General features: G+C 47.7%; 1 protein-coding gene across 4 annotated transcripts in view; it reads right to left on the reverse strand.

The window, feature by feature from the left end:
* CPXM2 (carboxypeptidase X, M14 family member 2) overlaps positions 1-27,456 on the reverse strand; it is a 187,533-nt gene that overhangs the window by 28,485 nt on the left and 131,592 nt on the right. For all 4 annotated transcript variants that reach the window (XM_040486695.1, XM_040486694.1, XM_040486697.1 and 1 more), the window contains 3 exons: positions 16,600-16,684; positions 15,492-15,642; positions 3,142-3,230 (listed from right to left, as the gene is read on the reverse strand). In XM_040486695.1, coding sequence (XP_040342629.1) covers positions 3,142-3,230; positions 15,492-15,642; positions 16,600-16,684 — 325 coding nt within the window. The remainder of the gene's footprint in view (positions 1-3,141; positions 3,231-15,491; positions 15,643-16,599; positions 16,685-27,456) is intronic.

Below are 27,456 nucleotides of genomic sequence, written 5' to 3' on the forward strand. Positions count from 1 at the left end.
AGGCCAATGGACCAGTCGCTTCTCCCTCCTATTCCCCAAATATCTCCCCTGGAAAGACCTCCAACGTACATATTTATGTCGTACACGTTACGAGTTTATGACAAAGTGGCAGGGTTTCTGCCCTCATGGTCCCAGATGAAGGAGGCTCATACAAACAGGTAACTCAACAGTAAGAAACCGTGACTCGCGCTGTAAAGGCAGTAGCATTCCTGGAGGGGTGAGCTCACTCACGACACCAGGGACGTGCAACCTGCTCTCTGCTCCCCCTTTCCCTCCCCGTCCCACCCTCCGGCGCTCCCCCTGTGGGAGAACAGTGCCTCATAAGTCAGTGCTCTAGAAATATTTCCTGCACACATTCTCAGCATTTTCCCCTTCCAATGCAATATGTTTTTCTATTTTCTCTTCTCTCGTCCTGCTCCACTGCTGTTTCTCTTTTTTTGTGTTTGTTTGTTGGAAATGTTGTTCTCAATACTAGGATAAACTAACATTTTTTTCCCCCGAAGTCGAGAGATTTCTATAGTAACCTCGCAGACTCCATACGGGGAATTGCTAAAAATGCTGGCTTCTTTTTCATCCCCAGGAGCCAGGAACGCAAATGGCAAATCACTTCCGGCTTGAACGCTCTTCAGGATTGATAGATGCTCCCCTGAATAGCTTCCAGGGGAGCGCTGCGGGGCCCTGGGGTCACCCAACACCACCTGCAGGGGCTGCATTCACCACTCCCCGACTCCTCTTGGCTCTACATCACCACGATGATGGTAAGCAGAATCACCCAGGGTAACAAAGCACACTCCACTAGCTCCGCTTTTCTGGAAGGGCCCCGATCTTCCACACAGAACAACTGTTTAAAGACACCAGCATGGCACCCGGGGGGCTCAGTCGGTTGAGTGTCCGACTTCAGCTCAGGTCATGATCTCGCGGTCTGTGAGTTCGAGCCCCGCGTCGGGCTCTGTGCTGACAGCTCAGAGCCTGGAGCCGGCTTCGGATTCTGTGTCTCCCTCTCTCACTGACCCTCCCCCGTTCATGCTCTCTCTCTGTCTCAAAAATAAATAAACATTAAAAAATTTAAAAAAATAAATAAAGTCACCAGCTACCCAGACTCTGTGCAATAGCTCATTTTAAGTGCATTTAGATTCACTGCTTTTGACGTTAATTGCACCAACTGAGTTGATATTTGCCTAGTTTCTGGGCTTGCAAAGATGTCCAGGGAGCGAAGCTGAGTTAACACACAAGTGCTCTGTAGAACAGAATGGTGACCAGAGTCCTCGTATAAATGCCGGAGAATGCAGAGCAGCAGGGAAGATGCACAGACCTCAAGTCCAAACACATCCTGATTTCTGAAGAACAAGACAGCAAGACCACCTCTTTAGCAAGCCCCACCTCTAAGTCTGTGCTGACAGGTGTCCAGAAGCTGTGTGTGGGCGTCTCAAATTAAATGACATTGAGACAAACTGGGGTTTCTGGGTTCCCTGGGATGAGGCGGGGAGCCCTCTCAGCTCAGCCTAATTGCTCCGACCTCAGGAATGTCCCCTGCACTGTCCCTGGGTGGCTGGCTCCTTCTCCCAGCACCCAGGGCCCCTTGCTTTGAGCCACGTTAATGTGCCCTTGGTGAATCCTTGTTCTGTAAATGTATTCATGAGGCTATCTGACTGTTCAGTCTCTTCAAACAGATTCTTAGGTATCCAAGGGTTTCTCATTCGTCAGCACCCCCTGAGTTTTCTAGCACCATGCTGGGGGCAAAGGCGGAACAGGATTTCACACGCCGAGCACTTAGCATTCAGGCTGCTCTTTTAGCCTGTCCTAATCAATGGCTGGACCCTTCCTCCTTCCAGGCCCAGTATGCAAATATTCTCCGCAGCTCAGAATTACCTGGTTTCTGTAACTAAATCTGGGGACAGTCTCAGCTGGGATTGACTTCTGCTCCTAACGGCACGAAAGTGCTAAGAGTATAAAGGCATCAAACAGTAGTTCCCAAGCCTGGCGTTACATTAGAAACCCAAGGAGAGCTTTTCAAAACTTAGACCCTCCAGACCCTTCTCCTAAGGGTTCTGCTTTAAAAAGTGGCCCAAGGTAGGGTTCAAGTAGAAGTATTTTTCCAAATTTCCCCACGTGATTCTGTTATACAGCCCAAATGGAGGATCAGGGAGTCTGAATACCAAGGGGTAGTGTTATATGTTTCCTTGGTAACTGGGTTTCCCCATCGGTAAGGGAAGGATAACAGTCCCTGCCCTCCGGGGGTGGTGAGGAGACTGACCATGTTAATGCAGGTAAATTGCTAATGTAGTAAATTGATGTAGGTCCTGCAATTACTATTATCAGTGTATTCTAGATCCTTTTCCTTCTTCAACTGCCTATGACCAACATCCACAAATCAGTGTTATCCCTTAAATGCACAGTGAGTCTTTTTTTTTTTTTAATTTTTTTTTTAACGTTTATTTATTTTTTGGGGGACAGAGAGAGACAGAGCATGAACTGGGGAGGGGCAGAGAGAGAGAGAGGGAGACACAGAATCGGAAACAGGCTCCAGGCTCCGAGCCGTCAGCCCAGAGCCCGACGCGGGGCTCGAACTCACGGACCGCGAGATCGTGACCTGGCTGAAGTCGGCCGCTTAACCGACTGCGCCACCCAGGCGCCCCGTGAGTCTTTTTTTTTATGAGAGAGAGAGAGAGAGAATGTGAGCAGGGAAGGGGGCAGAGAGAGAGAGAGAAAGCAGTCTCCACACTCATCACAGAGCCTGATGAGGGGCTCGATCCCATGACCCTGGGATCACCACCTGAGCCAAAATCAAGAGTCCGACGCTCAACTGACTGAGCCGCCCAGGTGCCCCAAACATACAGTGATTCTTAAGAACCCCTGTGTTAAATCAGAAAAGTCTGGCTTCAAATTCTGTTTCAACTAGTTGCTGCAGGGGGAGCCTGCCTCTGGTCACTGGAACCCCCAACAAGGCATTCTCAACCTACAAACTACAAGCATTTAGCGTGGCTTCAGAAAACCAAAATGATCCTTCAGATGCCTACCGCAAACACATCATCTTAATTTCTGGAAGGAAACACACACACACGCACACACACACACACACACACACAAGCAACTATGTCACAAGCATATGATACAATGCTCTTTGAGAAATCTGGACCTCACCTGGCGCATTTCCTTGTAGTTGTGGTGTTTGAAATCCAGGTCGTCGGTGGTGGTCATCTCATTCCGTCGGTGATAATAGTTATTTGGATCTGGGGACAGAAATACGATTTTATTTTATTTTATTTTATTTTTTTCAACGTTTATTTATTTTTGGGACAGAGAGAGACAGAGCATGAACGGGGGAGGGGCAGAGAGAGAGGGAGACACAGAATCGGAAACAGGCTCCAGGCTCTGAGCCATCAGCCCAGAGCCCGACGCAGGGCTCGAACTCATGGACCGCGAGATCGTGACCTGGCTGAAGTCGGACGCTTAACCGACTGCGCCACCCAGGCGCCCCCAGAAATACGATTTTAAATTCACTCACATCGTCCTATTCCTTGTGGTGGTTCTGTTAGTGGCCTGATTCGTGTGGAGACACAAGCTAATCTCTAGCTTCAGAACATAGGCACAGAGGGGAGAGAGCCAAAGTTTGAGAAGCAGCTCAGGAGTCGGAGTTAGCCAGTGGTGGGAAGTGCGGACTTAGACCCAGAATGCCTGGTTCAAATCTCCACTCTTCTGCTTAAGTGCTGTGTGATCTTGGCTAAGTCACTGGAGCAGTTTCTGCCTTAGTCTCTTCACCCCTAAACAGGGAAGAAAGGTCCTTCTCTCGTTGGTGTTTCCTTGCTTAATATTAATTGGGATCACTGATGTGCCTGGCAAACTCTCAGCACTGAATGAATGAATAAGTGAATGAATATCACCGCTATACACATGAATGGAAACTTCTGGAAGTGTGGTGCACACTATTAGTTACTCGCCCACCATCTAGTCCCTTTCCACCCTTCCTAACAGAAACCCAATGCAGTTTGGGAATCACCCCAACACTTCTAGGAAGTACACCTCATATCCCAGCTCAGGGGGCCAGTGTGACTGGTCTCAGCCAATCAGAGCACAGCATCTCCTGGCCTCTCTTACTGGTCCAGATTGAAGGGAAGGACTTTAATGGTGCAGAGCAGGAGTGAGTGAGAATCTCTCCGTGATAGAGGACAGAGAGAACCCCACGAGCATCAGGAGCCATCGAGTGACGCCACATCGGATCCCAACCAATCTCCCCTGGCACTCCCAACCGCATGAGATATCCAATTCCCTTACCCACTAAGCCGGGCGGGGGGTGGGGGGCGGGCGCTGGGGTTTCCGTTGTTGCAGCTGGAACACCCCAACAGGCATGATCAGGCTGTATTAACGCCGGTGACCCATGGAGACTGGGATTCGGAGGTCTGGGGAGAGATGTCTGCTCTTAACTTGATTCTCTACCCCATATAAATTGACTCTTTTCTTCAATCCACATAAGCCGTGTTGTTCACATAATTATGAGAACAAAGGACCCTCAGAAGAAAGGACAGGCTGGGGAAGAAGAGGAGTCAGGAGGAGGATAAGGGGGAGGGGCGCTCAGTGGGCCTGGAGGTCTTTCTCTGGACGTGACCTACAGCCAGCCCCACGGCGTCTCCAACTGGAGGATGAAGCTGGAAATCCTGGCCAGCTCCCAATGTAGAGAGAACACGTTGCTTTAGTCAGGTCGCTCTCCTACCCCAGACACCGTGTGGGCAAGGCTGGAGCCACAGCAGCTGTGGTTTGATCCAAGTGGCTCAAGGGGTGACTCCAGAGGCAGTGGCCGTGGCCATGGCGGGTGACAGAGGGATGGGCTCCGAGGGGTACCAGGCAGTGGATCCTGATTTGTGCCACCAAATGTGGTCCTCAGACCAGCACTCGGGCTGCCTGTCAGACCCAGCCCACACCTACTGAATCAGAATCCACACGTAAAAACAATCCCAGCTGATTCTACAGATCGGAAGTCTGAGGAACACTGTGTTAAAGTACCAAGCACCCCGCCAGCAGGGACAAGGCACTCGATACACGCGGCACACAGCTGCCGTCAACTGAACCAGCTGCACGATGTCTGCGTCCCCAGAACCACAGGTCGTGACGGCCATAACCGACCTTGCCAGGGTTCACTAACCATTGACTTCACGCTAGAGAACCCACTGGCTTCACGCTGGAGAACTGAGGCTGCATGCAATGAGGTGAAAATCCCATATAGACCCAAACACCAAAAAACCCAGATTTTAATACCCACCAAGGTCTGCCCATAACACCAGTAGAAACAAGGACCGCCACTGAAAGGGAATTAGAACCAGGGAGAGCTGGCATGCTGTCCAGGAAACAAAGCAAAAGCAGATGTGATCGGGTTTAGCACAGGCTCCCCAGTTAGTTTCAAGCACTCGGCTTCCAGGAGCGTGGGTTGACCACACCCTCACGCGAGCTGCCTCCCCTTGGATTTCCAAGCCTGTGTGTCTCAAAGCAAAAGGTAAGCATATTTTCCATGTTAATTTGCACTTTATTTACCCGTAGGATGCTTCCTAAGTGTGACTCCACACTCCCCAAGTCCCAGGGGCCTCTTTCCAAAACTCTTTAAAGCCACTTGGTCTTCAAACTCAAGTTAGGCCTTGAAGGTTCTTCAAAGGGTTGAAGAAAAACTCAGGACTCTAAGTGCAGACGAGCTCCACGTTTGGCAACATCATGCCCTCCTTAAGACTAATCAGTTTGCCTATGGACAAGGGTACAAGTTCCAAAAACTGTCTCAAAACCACAGGTCGGTATTTTCCACAACTTTCTACCTCCCACATTTTGAGCAAAGAATTCTTTATTTGCCCACTTACTCCGACTGGATAAAGTTTTATTGAGAACCTACGAGGAGCTCAGTACTGTAGGTAAAGAGATGGGTAAGAACCAAGCCAAGCCCTCTGGGGGCCCAGGGTCTGCACACAGAGCCAACTGGTCAAAGCCACGGTCCCCTTCTTCTTTCTGTGGACAAAAGATCCCTTCTGCCCGCGGGGAATGTATTCCAGATGGCTTGGATAAAATTGCCTTGCCCATCATGCAGAGGCATGAGTATGTGGCCAAGGTCCAGCCATGAAACACGTGTCCCTGTACCCACAGTCACTGGCTCAGAGGGGATCCCAAGATCCTAGGTCCAAGCTGGGCCGATGAGACGACTTTCCTCCCAGACATGGGAGGACAAGACTGTCCTTCTGTAGGAGTTGCTCACATTGTGGGATGGGTTTGGGGGTGTTGGTCTCCCTGTCCGTGAGATGGAGACAAGGGGAGCCCTGACATAGTAGAACTACTCTTGCCTGAAGCCAGAGTCGGAGTCAGATCCACCCCTGGAGTTTTCGCGTATGTGAGCCAAAACTGTCCTCCCCTACCCCACAAGCTAATTAGAATAGGGCTTCTGGCATTTGAAACACAAGTCCGGATTCAGTCTGCGAGGCCTTTATCCCCACAGATGGAGCTTTGGAAAAATCAGCCTCCTTGCTTCCCTTGGCTTGTTTGGTTGCACACGTCATATGTGCTGAAAACCAGTCGATTCCTTCCGGAACACCTTAGTTATGGGGACAAACTCCCGGAGGGGCATGTGGAGCATGCCATCTCCCTGACTGTTCTTCTCTTATTCAGCTACTCAAAATCCTCCTCTGCCTGAACCTGTCTACTGATTATACCTTTTGGGGGTTGAATTATGTCCCCCCCGCCAACCCAAAAAGATATGTCGGTGTCCTAACCCCCAGTACTTTAGAACGTGACCTTATTTGGAGCGAGGGTTTTTACAGAGGTCAGCAAGTTAAAATGTGGTCATTACAGGGGCACCTGGGTGGCTCAGTCGGTTAAGCATCCGACTCCGGCTCAGGTCACGATCTCACAGTTCGTGAGTTTGAGCCCCGTGTCAGGCTCTGTGCTGACAGCTCGGAGCCTGGAGCCTGCTTGGGATTCTGTGTCTGCCTCTGTCTCTGTCCCTCCTCTGCTTGCTCTCTGTCTCTGTCTCTCAAAAATAAATAGACATTAAAAAAAGAGAATGAGGTGACGAGAGTGGGCCCTGCTGCATCATGCCTGGTGTCTCCAGCAAGGAGGATGCAGACACAGAGGTAAGCAGGTAGGGAGGCGTCCCGGCGGAGGGGAGGGCACAGGTGCGGCGATGCAGCTACAAGACCCAGAGCCACCGACTGCCAGCAGGCCCCCAGAAGTGGGGCAGAGGCACGGGGAAGATTCTCCGCCACGGCCTGAGGAAGAGCCAGCCCTGCTGACGTCTTGACCTAGGGCTTCTGGCCTCCAGAACGGAGACAATAGCTTCGTGTTACCATCACCTCCCAGGTTCTGGTACTCTTCATGGCAGCCCCAGGAGACTGCCTGCGCACCTGGGACATCCCTGCCTCCTCACGGCCCGGACACCCGCTCTTCCTGTCCCCAAACACACACCAGCTCACCACACAGGGCTCTTTTTACAAGAACAGTGGGGACTCGAGACCAAACCCCATCCCCGGAAATCTGGGGGGGGGGGGGGAGCCAAGGTTCTCGAACTGATGTGCTTCACTGTCTCTGCTGCTTTGGGGACCTCGCTTGACTGGGGGTGGGCGTTCAACGGGGAGAGGAGAGGCTGCCTTTGCTGGAAAGGAGGCTCACGTGCAGTCAAGAACCGCTGGGCTCACGATTCCTTCGACATGCTCTATCCAGAGCAGGCAACCCACAGGGGTAGAGGTTAGAGGTCGTGGGGACGGCGGGGAAGGAGGGTGAGGAAGTGATTACTCAACGGACCCAGGGTGTGTTTATGGGTCATGATGAAATTCAGAAACTAGACAAAGCCAGTGGTTGCACCACCTTGGGAATGTGCTAAGTACCACTGAACCGTATCTTTAAAATGGTTCGTTGAAGGGGACCTGGGTGGCTCAGTCGGTTAAGCTTCTGACTCGGGCTCAGGTCGTGATCTCACGGTTTGTGAGTTCAAGCCACGAGCCGGGCTCTGTGCTGACAGCTCGGAGCCTAGATCCTGCTTTGGACTCTGTGTCTCCCTCTCTTTCTTCCCCTCCCCTGCTCGCACTCTGTCTCTCCCTCTCGCAAAAATAAACAAACATGAAAAAAATTCAAAATGGTTAATTGTACATTATGTGAGTTTCACTTCTTTTTTTTTTTAATGTTTATTTTTGAGAGAGGGAGAGAGAGAGGAGAGAGAGAGGAGGGGCAGAGAGAGAGGGGGAGACACAGCATCCGAAGCAGGCTCCAGGCTCCGAGCTGTCAGCACAGCGCCCAACACGGGGCTCGAACTCACAAACCGAGAGATCATGACCTGACCCAAAGTCGGACGCTTAACCGACTGAGCCACCCAGATGCCCCTTCACTTCTTTTGTTTGAGAAAAGCACTCCCCGGCCTCTCCCCAAGGAAATGTCCACCACTGTGGCCCAAAGCCCCGACTCCTGAGTGCAGATAACCTGGCACCAGATGCAAGCTGAGCACCAAAGAGCCAGCCCCCTGATGAAAAGAGGTCACAGGTGTCCAGGCCCCTCCTGACTGTTATGACAAGGTCCCTCCAAGAGGAGGAAGGGGAAGAGCTGGAGCCCCTGACAGAGGCCGTTTCCATGCCAGGTCATTACTGTCCGTGGAAGCATCAAACCCTGCTACGAGGGGCTGCAAAGGCGGAGCATATGGTGATGGCGATTTCTTTTCGCCCCTTTTCACGTAGCCCTACTGCATAATGGCTCCGCTGTGCAGCACACAGGAGCCCAGGAACCCCTCCGATCTGACGTTGTTTCTCCAGACCGTGCTGGGGCCGATCTGCAGCCTCACAGGAGGAACTCTCAGAAAAGACAGTTGTTAGGAGTGCTGAAGTTTTTACAGTTTCCCAATAATCAACATGGGGCAGGTGCACCAGGAAGAGAAACCACAGGTTTATTGAAACTCAGTAAGGGCAAGTTCTTTACAGGAAAGACAGGCTACAGGCAGCAAGGCCGGACCCCCCTGAATGCAGAGTGGTTTCCCTGGGGGAAAGGGTGCCCGGCACACTTCCCTTGTTATACTGTGAGAGAGCTCTTGGGAGGGGGGGCGGGGGGGTCAGCAGAAGTGTCCACCTCCTCTCGGAATCCCTGGGCCCTGCCCCAGGACAGGCACATCCTACGTGTCTGATGTACGGATGCACGAGTGAGGAATGAATGAGTGGGTGGGTGGATGGATACACATCCCAATCCAGTCATTTAGGAAAGACTGTTTATGAAGAGGATAACACGTTCTGGGGCCAGGAGACCTCTGAGAAGGAGCCCACTATATGCTCAGCTGCTATTCCTCATCGCCGTGGCAGAACGAAGACTAGAAGGCAGGGCAGAGGGGGTGGCGAATGACAATCACATCCTGGGGATTCAGGACAGTTAGGGAACCCTACACCACCCCTGGGTCCCTTAGGGCACCAGCTTTCTAGGGCCTACCGTAACAAAGTACCATAACCTAGGTAGCCGGGAACAAATTTACCATCTCACAGCTATGAACGATAGAGATCTGAAATCAGCTCAAGGCTCCAGGGGAGTGTCCTTCCTTGCCCCTTTCTAGCTTCTGGCAATTGCTGTCAACCCACGGCTTGTAGCCACGTCACGCAATCTCTGCCCCTATCACCCCATGGCCTTCTCTCTGTGTGTCTGTTTTCTCTTCCTAAGGACACCAGTCATTGGATTTAGGGCCCACCCTAATCTTCGCCAGTCACACCCGCAAAGACCCTACTTCCCAATAAGATCACATTCCAAGGTTCCGGATGGACATGAATGTGGGGGGGTGCTATTCAACCCAATGCACTCAGTCATGGCATGCCTTACAAGGCAAAGGCCACTAGGGGAGGACCGCCCCCCCTTCCTGAACTGAGCTACCTGGGTACAGTAAGAGGTAGGCTTCTCGCTGTGTTACTGATCCCGGGGAAGGAGGGAAATCTGTGGTTCCCCACGTGACCTGCTCTCTCATCCCCAAACCTCAGAGTCCTCTGCACAAGCGGGAGACAGGAGAGGGAGGCGTTCTGGTTTCTGGAAAAGGAGAGGTTGATGCCCGTCAGCGGGTCATAAGAGCAGTCAGTAGCCTACACCCTACATAACAGGGGACAAAACAAAAACAGGATGCGAAGAAATGAAACACCTTCTCTCTCGTCCTCCCATCATCCGTGGGGTCTGGTGACCTGAGAAATGAGGTAGCCACAGAACCAGACTGTCCAGCCAAGGGCAGTAAAAGAAGGAGGGGGAAGTGGGGGAAAATGATAATCGTTCTGCGCTGAGCACGAGGGCACTCTACAAATGGCTCTCGTCTAGTCGTCCTGGCGTCTGTGCATCAGGGATGGAAGGGCAGTGAACAGTGACGATGAAGAAGGAGGGCAGCCTGCGTGCATTCCAGGGGAGCAGCTGAGTCCTTCTCGTGAACTCGTGGTCTTGAAAGGCAAGGCTCTGGGGCGCCTGGGTGGCGCAGTCGGTTAAGCGTCCGGCTTCAGCCAGGTCACGATCTCGCGGTCCGTGAGTTCGAGCCCCGCGTCGGGCTCTGGGCTGATGGCTCAGAGCCTGGAGCCTGTTTCCGATTCTGTGTCTCCCTCTCCCTCTTTGCCCTCCTCTGCTCACTCTCTGTCTCTCAAAAATGAATAGAGACGTTGAAAAAAAATTTAAAGAAAAAGAGGCTGAGAAAATATCACCCTCAGCAAAGGAAGATAAAATAAAGGCCACAGTAACTTTGTGTGTGGATTCCTGTCTTTGCAAAGCCCAGGCCTGGGCCCCAAATAATGACCGGTTCCACGGGATAAGTGAGTATTCCAGCTGTGGCCTTTGTGAAGAAAAGTGAAAGGTAGCAAAGCAAATAAACTTCCAAGGTCATTGCCACCACGCTGACCCAGGGGAGCCCCTTCCTTCCCCAGTTTACCCATATTGATGATGGCGGGGGGCGCTGGCTGAAACATTCCAGGTCAGCAACATGGGCGGTGGTCTTGCAAAAGAACTATTTTTTCAGTGCTTTATGACTGGGAGGGTCTGTGTATCAGGAGGAAGGAAGGGTCTCCCCTAGGAGGGACTCTGAGGGTCCGAGCCCACTCGCAGGAATAGACATGGGGCATCACCCCTTAGCAGCTCCCCCCACGCTTGACAGGAAACGAGCTCCTATCCCCAGACCCGTGCACAGCTCCCCGTGAGGTCCTGAGTCGAATCCGAGAACCCCAGACACGTCAGCACGGTGTGCAGAGGGAGGGCAGTCACTCAGACCTGGTGGCCGGGAAGATGAGGGGGGAGGAGTGGCGACTTTCCCCAGGGATCAGACACTCACAGTAGGAGCTGCTGAGCAGCACCGGGGCCCAAGCATCGCCATCCCCAGCCCTGAAAGTCATTTCCCAGCATCCTGGCCACGGTCCTGTTGCCCTGCGGGGAAATAGTGTGCAGAGCGATGGGGCCCTTTTCAGAAACAGATTCTACACATGGCAGTATTGTTTGCAGTAACAAAATAGCTGACCATCACCAACACTGTGATCTTTTATTTTCTTTTTTTGAGAGAGAGAGAGAGAGAGAGAGCACAAGGGGGGCAGGGGAAGAGAGACAGAGGGAGAGAATCCCAAGCAGGCTCTGCACTGTCAGCACAGAGCCTGATGAGGGGCTCGATCTCACAAAAGCACAAGATCATGACCCCCAGGTGCCCCCACACTGATCTTGAAGTCAACCAGCATGTGCCTTTTTTTTTAATGTTTATTTTTCAGAGAGAGAGACAGAGTGTGAGTGATGGAGGGGCTGAGAGAGACAAAGAGAGACACAGAATGCCAAGCGGGCTCCAGGCTCTGAGCTATCAGCACGGAGCCTGACAAAGGGCTCGAACTCATGAACTGTGAGATCATGACCTGAGCCGAAGTCGGACGTTTAACTGACAGAGCCAACCAGGTGCCCCAGCCAGAGCGTGTCTTAACCTGAAACTTTCACGGTTAAAAATGTATCTTCCTAGGCTCTCCCCAGCTTCCGGCCTGCACAGATCTTTATGCGTACTCATCCAAAATGGAAGAGACCATTCAAATTTGGGGAAAAGGACTTTCTTTTTAACGTCTTAAAAAAATGAACCACCTAGGATGCATTATGCTAAGGGAAATAAGTCCATCGGAGAAAGATACATAGCATAGGATTTCACTCATGTGGAAACTAAAAACACCAAATGAGTAAACGAGCCAACAAAAAGCAGAATCAGACCTGTAAATACAGAGAACAAACCGGTGGTTGCCAGAGGGGAGGGGTGCAGGATGAGCAAACATGGGTGAAGGCGGGGGACGGGGGGGGGGCGGCGGTGGCGGGGAGGGGATCCTGGCTTCCAGGGACGGAATGAATGTTATGGGAATAAAAGGCATAAGCCTAGGGGATATAGTCGATGATACCACAACAGTGTTTATGGTGACAGACGACAGCTATACTCGGAGTGAGCACAACGTAACATATAAACTTATCAAATCGCTACATTATACACCTGAAACTAACGTCACATTGTGTGTCAACTATGCTTAAATAAAAATAAAGAAGAATAGGGGCACCTGGGTGGCTCAGTCGGTTAAGCGTCTGACTTTGGCTCAGGTCATGATCTCGCCCGTGTGTGGGTTCAAGCCCCGCATCGGGCTCTCTGCTGTCAGCATGGAGCCCGCTTCAGATCCTCTGTCCCTCTCTCTCTCTCTGCCCCTTCTCCACTCATGCTCTCTCTCTCTCTCAAAAAATAAACTTAAAAAAAAATAAAGAAATAAAAAAGAATAAAATATTTTTTACATTAAAGAAATTTAATTGTGGTAAAAGACTTACATAATTCACCATCCTGAGCGTTTTTAAGGGCACATTTGAGTAGTGTTAAATATATCTGCATTGTTGTAAGACAGATCTCTAGAACCTTCTCATCTTGCAAATCTGAAACTGTAACCATAAACAACTCTCTCCATTATCTTTTAGTTCTGAGCTTTAAAAATCCTATTAATAGACTATGGCATGCGGTAATTCATTTTCCAGTTCAAAAGTTTCTGGAAACATTACTCATGACGGACTTGAAAAGAATCACCACCTTCCTCTGCCCCGACCTGAAGGTTCACAGGAGGATGGTAAGAACAGAACAAAGAGAGCAGAAGCAAAGGTAAATGAATTTTTCATAAATAAGAGTTCCAGGAAAAACAGGCTCCGGGCGGTTGCATTCAGACCACAAAGTCACCTTAGGTCTGAGCGGCTGAGCTGTTCGGTAATCTCTGCCTTTGGCCTCGTGAACTTGCACAAAGGGACCGTGCCAACCACAGGGCAGTGAGCAAAGGTTCACTTGCCCACGTGGACTTGGGGGGCCCCTGCGCAGCCCCAGTCCCTCAGATGGGACCACCACCACGTGGTGTCACTAACTCTGTCTTTGTGTTTAAGTTGCCCCATGGACCTATCTTCAAACACACACACATCCCAAGAATAACTTCACAGGGAAATATTTATTTCATGAGACTCTCACAGGATGCCCTTTGCCCCTCACCAACAACGGATGAATTCCTGCCCACAGACAGACACCGGGACCGTCTCTTTAAAGCAAGCAGACTGAAGCTGTGCTGAGCGACACAGGAGCACACAGGACCGCTCAAATACCCTCCTGCACCTGTGTCTCCAGTCTACGCATTCCAGAAAGCCTAGAGGCCCTGGGCCGCAGCACACGGGACCTGTGATTGCAACTCCAGCACAAACCAGCCCCATAGGAGGCCCAGGTCCCAAACCAGGCTGGCCTCGAACATCCTCTCTGGATCAGCCTTGAAAACGCACACGCCCTTGGAGCCAGCGATCCTGTTTACCGTAACCTAATGTTAAACGCCAATCCTATAAACTGAATGATCCTGTAATTTAGACAGTAATCGTGGAAGCACACAAGGGCCCAGAAACAAAGACATTCCTTGTGCGGTTCTTTATGGAACCAAAACACTGGGAACAACTGAACACCCCACTGCAAGGCAGACTAAAAACAGGACGTGGTCAACAGACTAGACGATGCACTCACAAGACAGATGGTCTCTAATGGTCTTAATGACATAAAAAAGGTTTCACGATCTAGTAAATACAAAGAGATAACAAAGAATCTGTCTGGTCCCAAGTGTGAGTAGGTAGGTAGAGAGGCCCATCTCTCTCACCAATGCAGAGTTTGTATTCTAGACATTCATCCTTGGCGAAGCAAGAACGTGGATATTATGCGATTGAGAGAAAGGCAGTAAGTGACATTAAACATGCTTTGAAAACACAGCAAATGTGTGGGGGGCTGGATGGCGACAGAAATGGCCCGATGGACACTGTAACACCTGAGAACATCAGAGCTGGTGGTTCACTTCCTCCAAGTAGGGGAACCCCAGAAGTGGCAAGCCCTCACTCTCTTGTTGGGCAAGAATGGTAAGGAAAGCCATAACCCAAAGCTGAACACCTTGTACCCTGGGGACTGACTGCAGGTGGACGGGGATGTGGAAATTCCTACAGGCCCTGATGAAGAGCCTTAGGAACGTTCTAGGAGCCCACTTCCTTCCCTGGAGATGTCCAGTCAGGATGAAGGGGCTGCCATCCACAAGGCTTCCCATGGGCACAAACTCACAAGTTCTGAAAGGCCAGATGGAGCCGGTCATGAGCCAGACCAGATCAGCCTGTCCAGAGCAGGTACCAGCAAGGATCCAGACGACACGTGTGAATTCAAGCCCGCCTCTTCCTGCCACCCCGAGGTCACACCCAGATGCCACTGTGTGAAAACAGGCCACGGGGAATACAACGACCTCAAGGGACAAGCGTTTACCCCAAGACACAGGCACCCAAGCAAAGCGACTTCAACCGAAAAGAGGCGACGTACACGGCCACCCGTACCCACCCACGGTCTGGGTAGAGGAAGAGTAGCGGGAACACTCTACCCAGAGTAGCGGGAACACTCAAAGACAAGGAAACATGCCACCAGAAATTCGCTCCAGTTTTTTTCTTTTGCTTGCTTCTGAGTGGTGGTGTTGAGTGACTTTTCAACCTTGAAACACGCATCATCTTAAAATCCCAGTCGGCAAAACCACAGCTGGTACGTCCATTTGCTACTACCCCCCAAATACCCGTGGTGTTTCCGAGGAGGGTTATGGGAGATTTTTATTTACTTCCTTTCTGCTTCGCTCTGTTTTCTAAACATTCTGCAATAGATGTGGTATATATATATATTTTTTTTTTCAACGTTGTTTTATTTATTTTTGGGACAGAGAGAGACAGAGCATGAACGGGGGAGGGTCAGAGAGAGAGGGAGACACAGAATCAGAAACAGGCTCCAGGCTCTGAGCCATCAGCCCAGAGCCTGACGCGGTGCTCGAACTCACGGACCGCGAGATCGTGACCTGGCTGAAGTCGGACGCTTAACCGACTGCGCCACCCAGGCGCCCCATATATATATATTTTTTTACACGAGAAAAAGATTGCTTGGCACGTCTGTAGTCACCTTGGCCAGGCACCCGTTCTCCACCAGCACCCCACCTGCAGCAAATACGGAAAAGCAAGCCCACCTGGCAGCGGACAGCCCAGGATCTCCATCCTCATACAGATGCTCCCGTTGTCAAACCAGGACCGTGGATTTATGCGGATGTAGCGGGCCACCATGGGGACGGGCAGCTCGTTGAGAACAGGGATCTCTTTTTCACTGTTTCCTTCAAATATCTATTTAGGCATGAGGGGGAAAAGGGAGGATCTTTCAGAGCCTGATTGCCAAGGGATAAAAGGGTCAGTAAACTATTCACTCCATAAGACTTTACTGAGAAATGCCCAATATGTGCTGGGCATTGAGGGGAGAAGAGAAATGAATCAGGCGTAGACCCTGCCCTCAGGACGCCCCCAATCTTCTGGGGCAGCGGGGAGACAAGGAGGAGGTAATACTTAGACAATCCGGGCGAAAGCTCTTAGTGCCGTGACAGAGGGACAGCCACGGAGCTCTGGGATTTCAGAAGAAGGGAAGGACCAGATAGAGGTTCAGGGAGCAGGTGGCGTGCAAACTGGCCTCGAAGGCAAACTATTTAGATCTGTAGGGACGGCAGGGATTCTAGAGAAAAGCGGCAGCAATGACTGGCGAAGCCCAGAGGTGGGATTCAGAAAGAGCAGGGTAGCTAGCTTGCTGCCACTGGAACACAGGAGGAGCGTGTGCAGGGGGGAAGAACGAGAAAGAAGGTTGAGACCGGAGGCTGCCGTCAGATTGTCCAAGACTCTGGACACCGCGTTAGGAAGGACGCGCCTGAGAACCGGAGGAAGAGGGTGGCGTGGTCAGAACCGGCGGATCTGGGGCGGATCACGGAGCGCAAAGATGGGGGTCACTGAAGAGGCTGGGGAGCTGCTGTCACTGAGCCGCTGGGAGGGACCCCAGCATACTGCACGTGCCGCCAGTCTCCAAGGCTGACCCGGGAGCTGTGGAAGACACCGCGTCCCAGCGGCCGGGATCGCACGTTAGCTCTAAATGGGCCACCTGGCACTGAGCTTCGGGGCACGGCCGAGAGGGGCGCTACCCGTCATCGGCGTGAGTGGACGCGGAACCCGCAGACAGTGAGGGGGCACGCACGGCCTCTCTCCGCACACACCCGCACAGCCGGACACCAAGGGCATGCACAGAGGGAAGAGGAAACTCACCATGTCTCCCGATCCGTTCTTCACAGTGACCCACGTGTGGCTGTCATTGCTCACCATGACCTTGTAGGAGGTCACCCAGTCGCTCCTAAGAGAAAATAAAACGTCACTGGGACTACACGTTGTAAAAGGTCCACCTGTTCCCGGTAGAGGCGTAGCAATGAGCAATGCCGTTAGCCCCCGAACAACACGGTTATGAACGGCACGGGTACACTTCTACGCGGATTTTTTTCAATCCAGTTCAGTACTATGAATGTATGTTCTCTTCTTAGATTTTCTAAGAACGTTTTCTTTTCTCCAGCTTATTTTATTGTAAGAATACAGCACATAATACGTGTATCATACAAAATATGTGTTAATTGACTATTTATGTTAACAGTAAGGCTTCCTTCTGGTCAACAGTAAGCTGTTAGGTTTTTTTTTTTTTTTTTCATTTTTAAATGTTTATTTGAGAGAGAGAGAGTAGGGGAAGGCGAGAGAGAGAAGGAGACAGAGAATCCCAAGCAAATTCTGTGCTGTCAGCTCGGGGCTCAAACTCACGAACCACGAGATCATGACCTGAGCTGAAATCAAGAGTCAGACGCCTCACCGACTGAGCCACCCAGATGCCCCAGCGGTTAAGTTTTTAGAGAGTCAGAAGTTATACCCAGATTTTTGACTGCACAGGGTGTCGGCACCCCTAACCCCTGCATGGTTCGAGGGCCAACAGCAGGTCCCAGAGGTGGAAGACGCTGTTTCACACCCTGGCCCCACTGTTCACGCTCCCCGTGGCCTCGGCCGGCTAACCGACCCGTCTGTGCCACTGTTGACTCATCTGTAAAAAGAGGGTCTTATAAGCACCAAGCATAAAGGATGAACGTGAGCCTTAGATGGTTTATTACTCCTTAAACACTTACGAGAGTGCCTGGTCTCTGCTCAGCTCTACCTGTTGATCACACATAAAGACACAAGCGTTTATGTATTTCTTGATTCTGCACATTACATCACACACAATAGTCGAGTTCCATGTGGAAAAACAACCTCAGTAAAAACTGCCAAGTCCCTCTAGAAAATTCCTTTGGAAAATGACTTGGGAACATAACACACTAGATGCCACGAACCACAAACCTAACAGTCTGACTAAGAGACGCTGGGCTTCTCCTTGGCTGTCCCTCCACCCCCAGCAATGATCCAGTGACAGCTGGGCCCAAAGCCAGACCCGCCATCACCCCCCACCACCACCACCACCGCACAGAGATCACGGAGGTGACAACGGCCATGAATGGACTTCCCACAGTGGGGGTCAACCCGATAGACCATGCGAAACAACCACCTTCGCGTGGAAAACACATCTTTTTCCCTCGAGCCTCAGTCGTTTATAACATTCGTTGTTAATCGATACGGAAGATTCTTTCTGAGCACCGTCCTTTTTAATTTTTAAAATACTGGAACTAAACACCAGTGTAGTGATCTTCTGGAACATTCCGCCAGGTGAAGCCCTCGGAGCCCCTCTTTTCCTCCTGTGAAATCCGTCTGGACTCAGGATCCAGGTATATCCCGCTACGGTTCTGAGCTTCTGAATCAGTGCTGCCTAGTAAAGTTCACGTAGAAACATGTGCTGCGTCTATTCATTCTGGCTCATCTGACTTGTGAAAATCATTCCTAGGTGCTTTTATTCGTGCTTGGAAACGAACCCTCCCCTCCAGCCTTCTCTCTCCCCTTCTGTCCTCCTCACCAGCTTCGTCTGAATGCCTGCCAGAAGCCAGAAGCTGTCCAACAACCTGTCCCCCACCCCCGGGAGGGTGAAGGCTGAGCCCACGCCTGGAGATTTAGATGCACCAGGCATGTCTTCTGAAAGGCACCTCGGCACAGCTCAGGTCTTTTGCGCTGGAAAATAGCCTTGCCCCAAACAGCAACCTGTTTCCCACGTTCAAATAACCTCCAAAGGCCTTGCAACTGCAGCCCCTTTTGTTATCTGTCTGTCTGTCTGCTAGTAACACCCCACAGTGACACGGCAAGGCAGCCCGCAGGGGTGAAGGGCACATCCCATCTACAGAGATGGAGGTGGTGGCCTTAGAAAGCCTCTGAGTCAAAAGAAACACACAAGGGACGCCTGGGTGGCTCAGCCGGTGAAGCATTCGACTCCTGATTTCAGCTTCGGTCATGATCTCATAGTTCATGGGATCAAGCCCCACGTCGGGCTCTGTGCTGACAGCGTGGAGCCTGCTTGGGATGCTCTTTCTCCCTCCCTCCCTCCCTCTCTCTCTCTCTCTCTGCTTCTCCTCCGTTTGCATGCGCACTCTCTCAAAATAAATAAACATTTAAATGAAAAAAAAAGACATACAAATGAGAGAGGGGCAGAAAGAAAAATTAAAAAGCTCTGCAAACAAAAGGGGAGAAAGAAACAAATGAAAACCAAATAACAATTTCTCAAACTTGAAACAAATGTGGACAAATCCGCAAGTTATGTTTGAAGGGCAATTAATTGTTTACGTGGCTCTGACCTCTCCTCTGGACCGCAGACCTTCATCATTTGTTCTGTCTGACCTCTCTCCACTTCTCATGCCCCACCTGAAATTGACCTCGCCCCAACCGACTGATACATGTCTCCGCTCTGAGCCCCAACCGGGGCCAGACCGAGCCTCTGCCTTAGAAAAGGTACTGGTATCCCCGCAGGGGAACAAAATCCCTGGGTCCTCTGTGGCGCCCCACTCTCTCTCCCCCACCTGCCCCCCTCCACTCAGACCATCACCAAGTTCTGCCAATTTCACCTCCCGGGTTGTTTTCTAGAATCTCTCCAACTCTCTCCAACCTCACTGCCACCACCCCAGCCCATTCTCTCTGGCCAGGACCGTTGCATTTCCCTCCAACTGGTCTCTTGGCATTTAAACTGCCTCCCCATCTATCCTGCAGTCAGAGACTGGCTTTTCTAATGAAATGTTATCATGTCACCACCTGCTTCAAATACCACTCGCTGGTGGTAAAGTCCCAATCCTCATGATGTTCTAGAAGCCTCTTGCTTACCTTTTGCTTTGTGTGCTCTTTCTTTCAATTCCTGATAGCGACTACACTCTCTCTTGCCTCAGGGCCTTTGCGCATACTGTTTTCATCTTCTTCCTCTACCATCCTGTCTGCCTCTAAATTATTCAGACTTTAAACCATATCAGATAAGCCAGCCCTCATCCTGCCATCTAGCCAATTTCTTTTCTTATATGTTCCTTTCTTTCATGGTTGAATTCCACTTATAATTTTATATCCCTTTCTAGAATTTCCTGACGGTGTCTTTACCTCCCACTGGAGTATAAGCATCTCAGAGATGGAGGAAGAAGAGACTATGGCACTTCAGAGGATGCAAAAGGAAGTCGATGTTCCTGGAGGGCAGAGTGAGAAGCTGGGCAGGACAACTGGGACTGGGTGGGCTTTGCGGGCCACTCGATGGGGGTGCACCTTCCTCTGCCAAGCAGTAGGGAGCCAGCCCCCTTGCTGTCCATCAAGAATGGTCAAAAGCACCTCGAGACCAATTAGAAAGTCTTGCAAAACTTCCACCTTATTAACAGCACACTTGGAAATCAGAGACTACCTTAGCGTCTCTTGTTTCCTCTATGAAACTGGCTCTCCTGGGGCGCCTGGGTGGCGCAGTCGGTTAAGCGTCCGACTTCAGCCAGGTCACGATCTCGCGGTCCGTGAGTTCGAGCCCCGCGTCAGGCTCTGGGCTGATGGTTCAGAGCCTGGAGCCTGTTTCCGATTCTGTGTCTCCCTCTCTCTCTGCCCCTCCCCCGTTCATGCTCTGTCTCTCTCTGTCCCAAAAATAAATAAAAACGTTGGAAAAAAAAAAAAAAAAGAAACTGGCTCTCCTTCCTACCCCCCTTTGAACTCCCGCTGAAACAGAAGTGATGGCAGAGGTCCCCCTGCCACAGGTTTATGAATAAACAGCCTTCCATTCTATCTTGGGCTTAGCACAGCCTTTGACAATTCATACTACTGCCCATATTATGATTTTTTTCATTCTCACTGCTGTCTAGTATTCCGCTCAGAGGACGGGCACTTTGTCCATTTTATTGCTATAGAGCATCTGAGTAGTTTCCACTTTGGGACACTACGAACGGTGGTTCTGTAAACATTCTTGCATGTATCTTTGGTGAATTTATACAAAGTTCTGCTTGGTGTATAATTAGAAATGGGATTGCTGGATCGCAGGGTCCCAGGGCATAGATATGTTCAGTAGGAGTAGTTTTCCAAATTAGCTCTCTATTTATACTCAAACCAGCAAAGTATGAGAGTTCTGGTTGCTCTGCATTCTCGTCAGCACTTGGTATTACCTTTCTTTTTCATTTTATCCATTCTGAAGGGTATGTCCTGTTACTTCATTGTGGTTTTTATTTGAATTTCCTGGATGACTAATGAACTTCAACATGTTGTATGTTTATTGGGCATCTGAATATCACTTTCCGCGAAATGCTTACTCAATTATTCCCCCCTTTTTAATTAAGCTCTTTCTCATTTTGATTGGTACGAGCTCTTTATGTATTCTTTTTTTTTTTTTTTTTTTTTTTTTAATGTAGGCTTCACATCCAGCACGGAGCCCAATACAGGGCTCAAACTCACAACCCTGAGACCAAGAGACCAAGACCTGAGCTGGAATCACGAACTGGACACTTAGCCAATTGAGCCCCTCTTTCTATATCCTAGATGGGAGTTTTTTGTTGAACATATGGATCGCTACTATCTTCTACAGCTTGTATTCTCTTTTTCATTCTCTTTGTGGTAGCTTTTGGTAGAGTTTCTTAATCTTTACATAGTCAAATTAATCTTTTTTCTTTCTTTACTGTTTCCAGTATTTGTGCCTTTTTCAATAAAATTTTGCCTACTCCAAGATCATAAAGATTGTCTCCTATGCTTTCTTCCAAAAGCTTCATTGCTCTACCTCTTACATTTAGATCTGCACGCCATACAGAGATGACTGTTTGGTGTGAGGTAGGGGTCAAGATAGACTTTTTTTTTTTTTTCTATCAGGGCTTCCAACTTACCTAGAACCACTTATATGATTATTTTCCTACCGTGCCTCGGTGACACATTTGCTATAGATCATGAAATAGTATATGGGTGGGTGTGTTTCTTGATACTCTATTCTGTTCCATTGGCCTATTTCCTATCTGGTACTAAACCCATCCTGTCTTGATCTATATAACTTTATAGTAAGTCTTTATATCTGGTAGTGTACATTTTCCCACTCTGTTTTTACTTTTTACAGTTCCCTTGACTATTCTTAGCCCTTTGTGCTCTCATATATAAATTCTAGAATCACCTTAGAATTTCCAAAACAAAGACCTTTGGATTTTAACTGGGATGGCACTAAATACATAGGTCAGTTTTGAGGGAATCAACATTTCTCAATGTTAAATCTTCTAATCCATAAACATGGTAATTCCCTCTATTTATTTAGGTCTTGCTTTACTTATCTTTCGTTTGACTTACCCCTAGGTAGTTGATGTTTTCCATAATTTTATAAATGATATTACCTTAAATTCTATTTTCTCCTTGTTTGTTGCTAATAGGTAGAGGTACAAATGCTTCTTGTGTATTGATTTTGTACCCAGTTACTTTGCTAATTCATTCATTCTAATAGTCTAATAGGGATTCCTTTGGGTGTGTGGGTGTGTGTGTGGGTGTGTGTGTGTGTGTATACACACTTCACACTCAGCCTGGAGCCCAATGCAGGGCTTGAACTCATAACCCTGAGGTCAAGACCCAAGCTGAAATCGAGAATCAGACGTTTGCTGACTCTCGATTTTGGCTCAGGTCCATGCTGTCAGTTCAGAACCTACTTGGGATTCTCTCTCTCCTCTCTCTCTGCCCCTCCCCTGCCGCTCTCCCTCTCTAAATAAATAAATACATAAATACATAAACATTAAAAAAAATCAGGGGTGCCTGGGTAGCTCAGTCAGTTAAGTGTCCGACTTCAGGTCAGGTCATGGTCTCGTGGTCTCTAAGTTCCAGCCCCACGTCGGGCTCTGTGCTGACAGCTCGGAGCCTGGAGCCTGCTTCGGATTCTGTGTCTCCCTCTTTCTCCGCCCCTCCCCTGCTTGCACTCTGCCCATGTCTCTCAAAAATGAATAAATGTTTTTTAAAAAATTTAAAAAATAGGGGCGCCTGGGTGGCTCAGTCGGTTGGGTGTCTGACTTGGGCTCGGGTCACGATCTCACGGTTCGCGGGTTCAAGCCCCGCGTCGGGCTCTGTGCTGACAGCTCTGAGCCCAGAGCCTGCTTCAGATTCTGTGTCTCCCTCTTTCTCTGCCCCTCCCCCACTCATGCTCTGTCTCTGCCTCTCTCTCAAAAATAAATAACATTAATTTTTTTTAATTAAAAGAAAAAAAAAAAAAACCCAAACAGGCGCTTAACCAATGGAGCCGCCCAGGTGCCATCTCCTTTGGATGCTTTTAAGGACATGATCACGTCTTCTGAACATTATGACAGCTCTGCTTCTTTATTTCCCACTGTCAGGCCGATTATTCTTTTTCTTGCCTTATTTATTTCACTGGCTACGACCTCCAGTTCAATGCCAAAAGAAGTGGTGCTAATAGATGACCTTGTCTCATTCCTGAGACTGAAGAAAGGTTTAGGTGTTTCACCGCTGAGTAAGGTGTTTCCTGTAAGCTTCTTCCTGTGTTTGTTTGTTTCTTATTTTAACCAAGTATGAGTTCGTGATTTTGCAAATAACAAGAAAGTCTGAATGTCTGCAGCTTCGGGCACTTACTCAGCTGGTCGGCTGTGTCAGGGTCAACATCAACGGACGTTCATTTTTCATACTTGCTCTCTCAGGGTTCTCAGAGAACGCTGCAGGAGGGCTCAGTCTACATTCACTTTTCAATATTCGTTGTTTGAGGGCTAAGGAGGTGTTTTTCATACTTGCCTCAGGGTTCTAAGAAAACATCAAGATACACTCATTTTTCACACTTACTGTCTTTGGGTTGGAAGCTAGTTGCTGCAGCTGCATAACATATCCGTGTTCAGAAAATATTGGATAGCATCTTTCAGTTTCTATCAAATCACTTTCTAATGTTGTAACAGGACAGTGTGCAATTCCTGTTGTTTGGGCTTTTTTTTTTTTTCATATTAGAAAAACTATAGTTCTTGAAATGAGTTAGCACACACAAGCTTTAGACTCACTGCAGAAGCTCCAGGTAGATTCCACAGTATGTGCCCTGGAGCCCTTCACTGCAAGGGGCTTGACTGCACTCTACCATAGGTTTTTTCTATAGATATTATTTTTTCAGACTAAGGAAGCTCTTATTTATTCCTCGTTTAAAATGAAGCCTCTTTTTCTTCTTTTAAACACAAATGGCTGTAAAATTTTTCAGACGCCTTTTCTGCATTTATCAGAGTGATCATATTATTTTTCTCCTTAGTTCTGTTTATGTGGTGAATTATACTGTTTGGTTACAACTGTAGCTAAACTATGCATATATACCTAGAATAAATCCCACTTGGTGGTGGCGTACGATCCTTTTTACGTACCGCTGAATTCAAGTTAGTAATATACTGCTTGACATTTTTTCTATCTATGCTCATGAAAAAAAATTGTTGCATAATTTTGCTTTTTGTAATGTCCTCATCAGATTGTGATAACAAGGTTTATGCAAACTCATACTTAGGACATGCTACACTGTTTTCATTCTCTGTATTTTTTTAAGTGTCATTTCTTTCTTAAGTGTTTGGAAGAATTCAATCGAACTTTCTGAAATGGAGAGTTTTTTGGGTTTCTTTTGTGGGACGATATTTAACAATGAACTGATATTTTTAGTAGATATTGGGCTACTCTGATATTCTATTTCTTCTTCTGTCAGTTTTAATAACTTGTGCTTTTTGAGGAAGTACTGTATTTTGGCTATTTTCAATGTTATTGGCATAAACTTGTTCTTAGTATTATTTTATTGTCTCTCTAACGTCCGTAACATTTTTAGTGATGCTCCCCTTTGCAATTTTGATATCGGCCATTAATTTTTTCCCTCTTTTCCTAATCAGCCATGAGTTTATTAATTTTATTAATCTTTACAAACAATCAACTTTTGATTTCCTTTACCCTCTCTATTATTTGTTTCCTACTAAGAATCATATAAAACCATGTGTTTCCTCTTAGGAACCATAGGACCAAGACTGAAATGGTTAATTATCAGCAATTTCCTAAGGGGCAAACTAATATCTTATTAATTTCTACTCTTATCTTTATTGTTTTCTTCTTGGTACATTCTTTAGGTTTGATGTGCTGTTCTTTTTGTACAGTTTCTTGAGATCATTAATTTTCAGTCTTTCTTCAATCCTAATATATGCATTTAAGGTTATAAAGTTCCTTCTGAGCACTGCCTTAGCTACATGCCATAATTTTCATATGTCATATCTTCCTTATCATTTAGTCAAAATATTAATTCCAGTTGTCATTTCTCCTTTAATCATGGAGCGTTTAGGAGTATAGTTTTGTATTTTTATCATTATTTTGTTTTGTTTTGAGAGAGAGAGCACATAAGAGTGAGGGAGAGGGGCAGAGGGAGAGAGAATCTCAAGCAGGCTCGACACTCAGTGCAGAGTCTGACACAGGGCTTGATCCCACAATCCTGGGATCGTGACCTAAGCTAAAATCAAGAATCATCCAGGCACCCTTAGGGGTACAACTTTAAATTTCCAGGTGTGGGGGATTTCCCAGTTATCTTTTTATTACTGATTTCTAGTTTAACTCCATAAGGGACAGAGAACAAACTTCGAATCACGTCAGTCCTTTCACATGTGTTGAGACGTCCTTCATGGCTCAGTATATGGTCAATTTGGGCTAATGCTCTATGAGCACTAGAAACCAATGTCAGTTCTGTAATTATTACGTGCAGTGTTCCGCATACAAAATTCTGATCAAATGTACTGTGTTAATTCAGATCTTCTGTATACTTAAGGATTTTGTGCCTGCTTATTCTATCAGTTATAGAAAGAGGTGTGTAAAAGAATATCAACCTGATGGTGAATTTATCTGTTTCTCCTTCTCCTTCTCTAAACCTTGGAGTGCATACAGATCTAAGACTCTCACATAGTACTGGCAGATTGACTTTTATGATTAAAAATGCCCCTTTTTTATTTCTATCAAAGCTTCTTGCCTTAAAGTCAACTATGTCTGACATTAAGATATCTAATTTTGTTTTATTTTGGATGGGATTTTTTTATTTCTTTCGATTCGTTTACTTTTAAAATCTTCTGTCTCCTTAAACATAAACTCTGTCTCCTGTAAACAGCATACAGTTCGGTTTTGTGAGGTTTTTTTCTCCTTAAGTACAACATGATCGTATTATTTTTCTCTTGGAGGATGTATAGTTCATTTCAATGTAATGCAACTAATGTTGTATTTGGATTTATATCTATCATCTTACTATTTGTTTTCTATTTGACCCATTGGTTTCATTTCCCCTTTATTTTTTTTGCATTTTTTATTTGATAAATCAAATATCCTTATTATTCTATTTTCTCTTTATTAACTTACTAGTTATATACCCACATTATTCTTTTCATAATTACCTTAAGTATTTCAATATGTATCCTTAAGTCACTAGTCTTTTTTTTCAATATATGAAATTTATTGTCACATTGGTTTCCATACAACACCCAGTGCTCATCCCAAAAGGTGCCCTCCTCAATACCCATCACCCACCCTCCCCTCCCTCCCACCCCCTTAAGTTACTAGTCTTATTCAGATTATAATTTCTGCTGCTTCCATGATCGTATTACGACCATCCAACACTTCAAGCCCATGTACCCCTCCAGCTTTTGCATTCTTTTGGAACACAATTTTAATTTTTAATCCTATTTATTGTCAATGTTATATTTATATGTGTGTACTAAATATGTACTAAGTATTTATATTTAATACTTAATTCATCTTAGTCTATATATTTTTTTGAATCTCATAATGAATTTCCACCGTTTCCTATTAATAATACGAATAAGATTTGCAAACCTACTCATTGACCCTTTCTGGTTCTTCTTCATTTATTTTTGCATTTCCATGTTTCCATCCGGTCATTTTTTTCTGCTCGAAGAGCTCCCTCAGATACTGATGTTAAATCAGGTATGCTGGCAATAAATGTTTTCAGCTTTCATTGTCTGCACATGGCTTTATTTCATCTCCAGGTATGAATGATATTTTTGCTGGCAGTTCTAGGTTGACATTATTTCCCCGCAGCACTTACAAAATTTGATTTTGTTGGCTTCCGAGGCATTGTTTTATTCGTACACACAATCTGCAGCTACCGTCACGGCATTTAGTAAATGTACAGTAAGAATATGAGTACAGAAACGAGTGCAAAGCCCTTCAGCTCAGATCCAGCTTTGTCATTTACTAACTATATAAACTTGACACGCTGGCAAACCTTTCCGAAAATAATAAGGATAGCTACAAGGAGGTTGAACGTTAACTTAAAGATTGAGAGACGTTTTGGTACAGTGCTTAAGACCTCAGGCTTTGAGGGTCAAGGAGTCCAAACTAAAATCCTACTTTTTCCACCTATGAGCCATGACATGTATGAGAGTCATGTGACCTCCGAGCTCCAGCGGTGAAACAAGGTAACAACTCTATGTCTTTGCACAAAGAATGCAGAATTGAATGAGGTAATAAGGCACGTAGGGTCTGAGCACAGGGCCTGGGACATATTAAATGATCCATAAATCTCAGCTCTTAAGAATGACACTATCATGAATTAATACGCTGTCCAATGCCGTACGACAGGACTGCAGCTGCACTTTAAACATAATTCCGATGCTCCTCCAGACACTTCTAGAAAGTGACTCCTCCTCAAGCTTACCCCTTTGCACCCCAGTAAGGGGAACAAATCTGACAAAGCCATAAAGA

The sequence above is a fragment of the Herpailurus yagouaroundi genome, unplaced genomic scaffold (genome assembly GCF_014898765.1).
Source record: "Herpailurus yagouaroundi ecotype Mexico unplaced genomic scaffold, PumYag 163, whole genome shotgun sequence".
NCBI classification, from domain to species: Eukaryota; Metazoa; Chordata; class Mammalia; order Carnivora; family Felidae; genus Herpailurus; species Herpailurus yagouaroundi.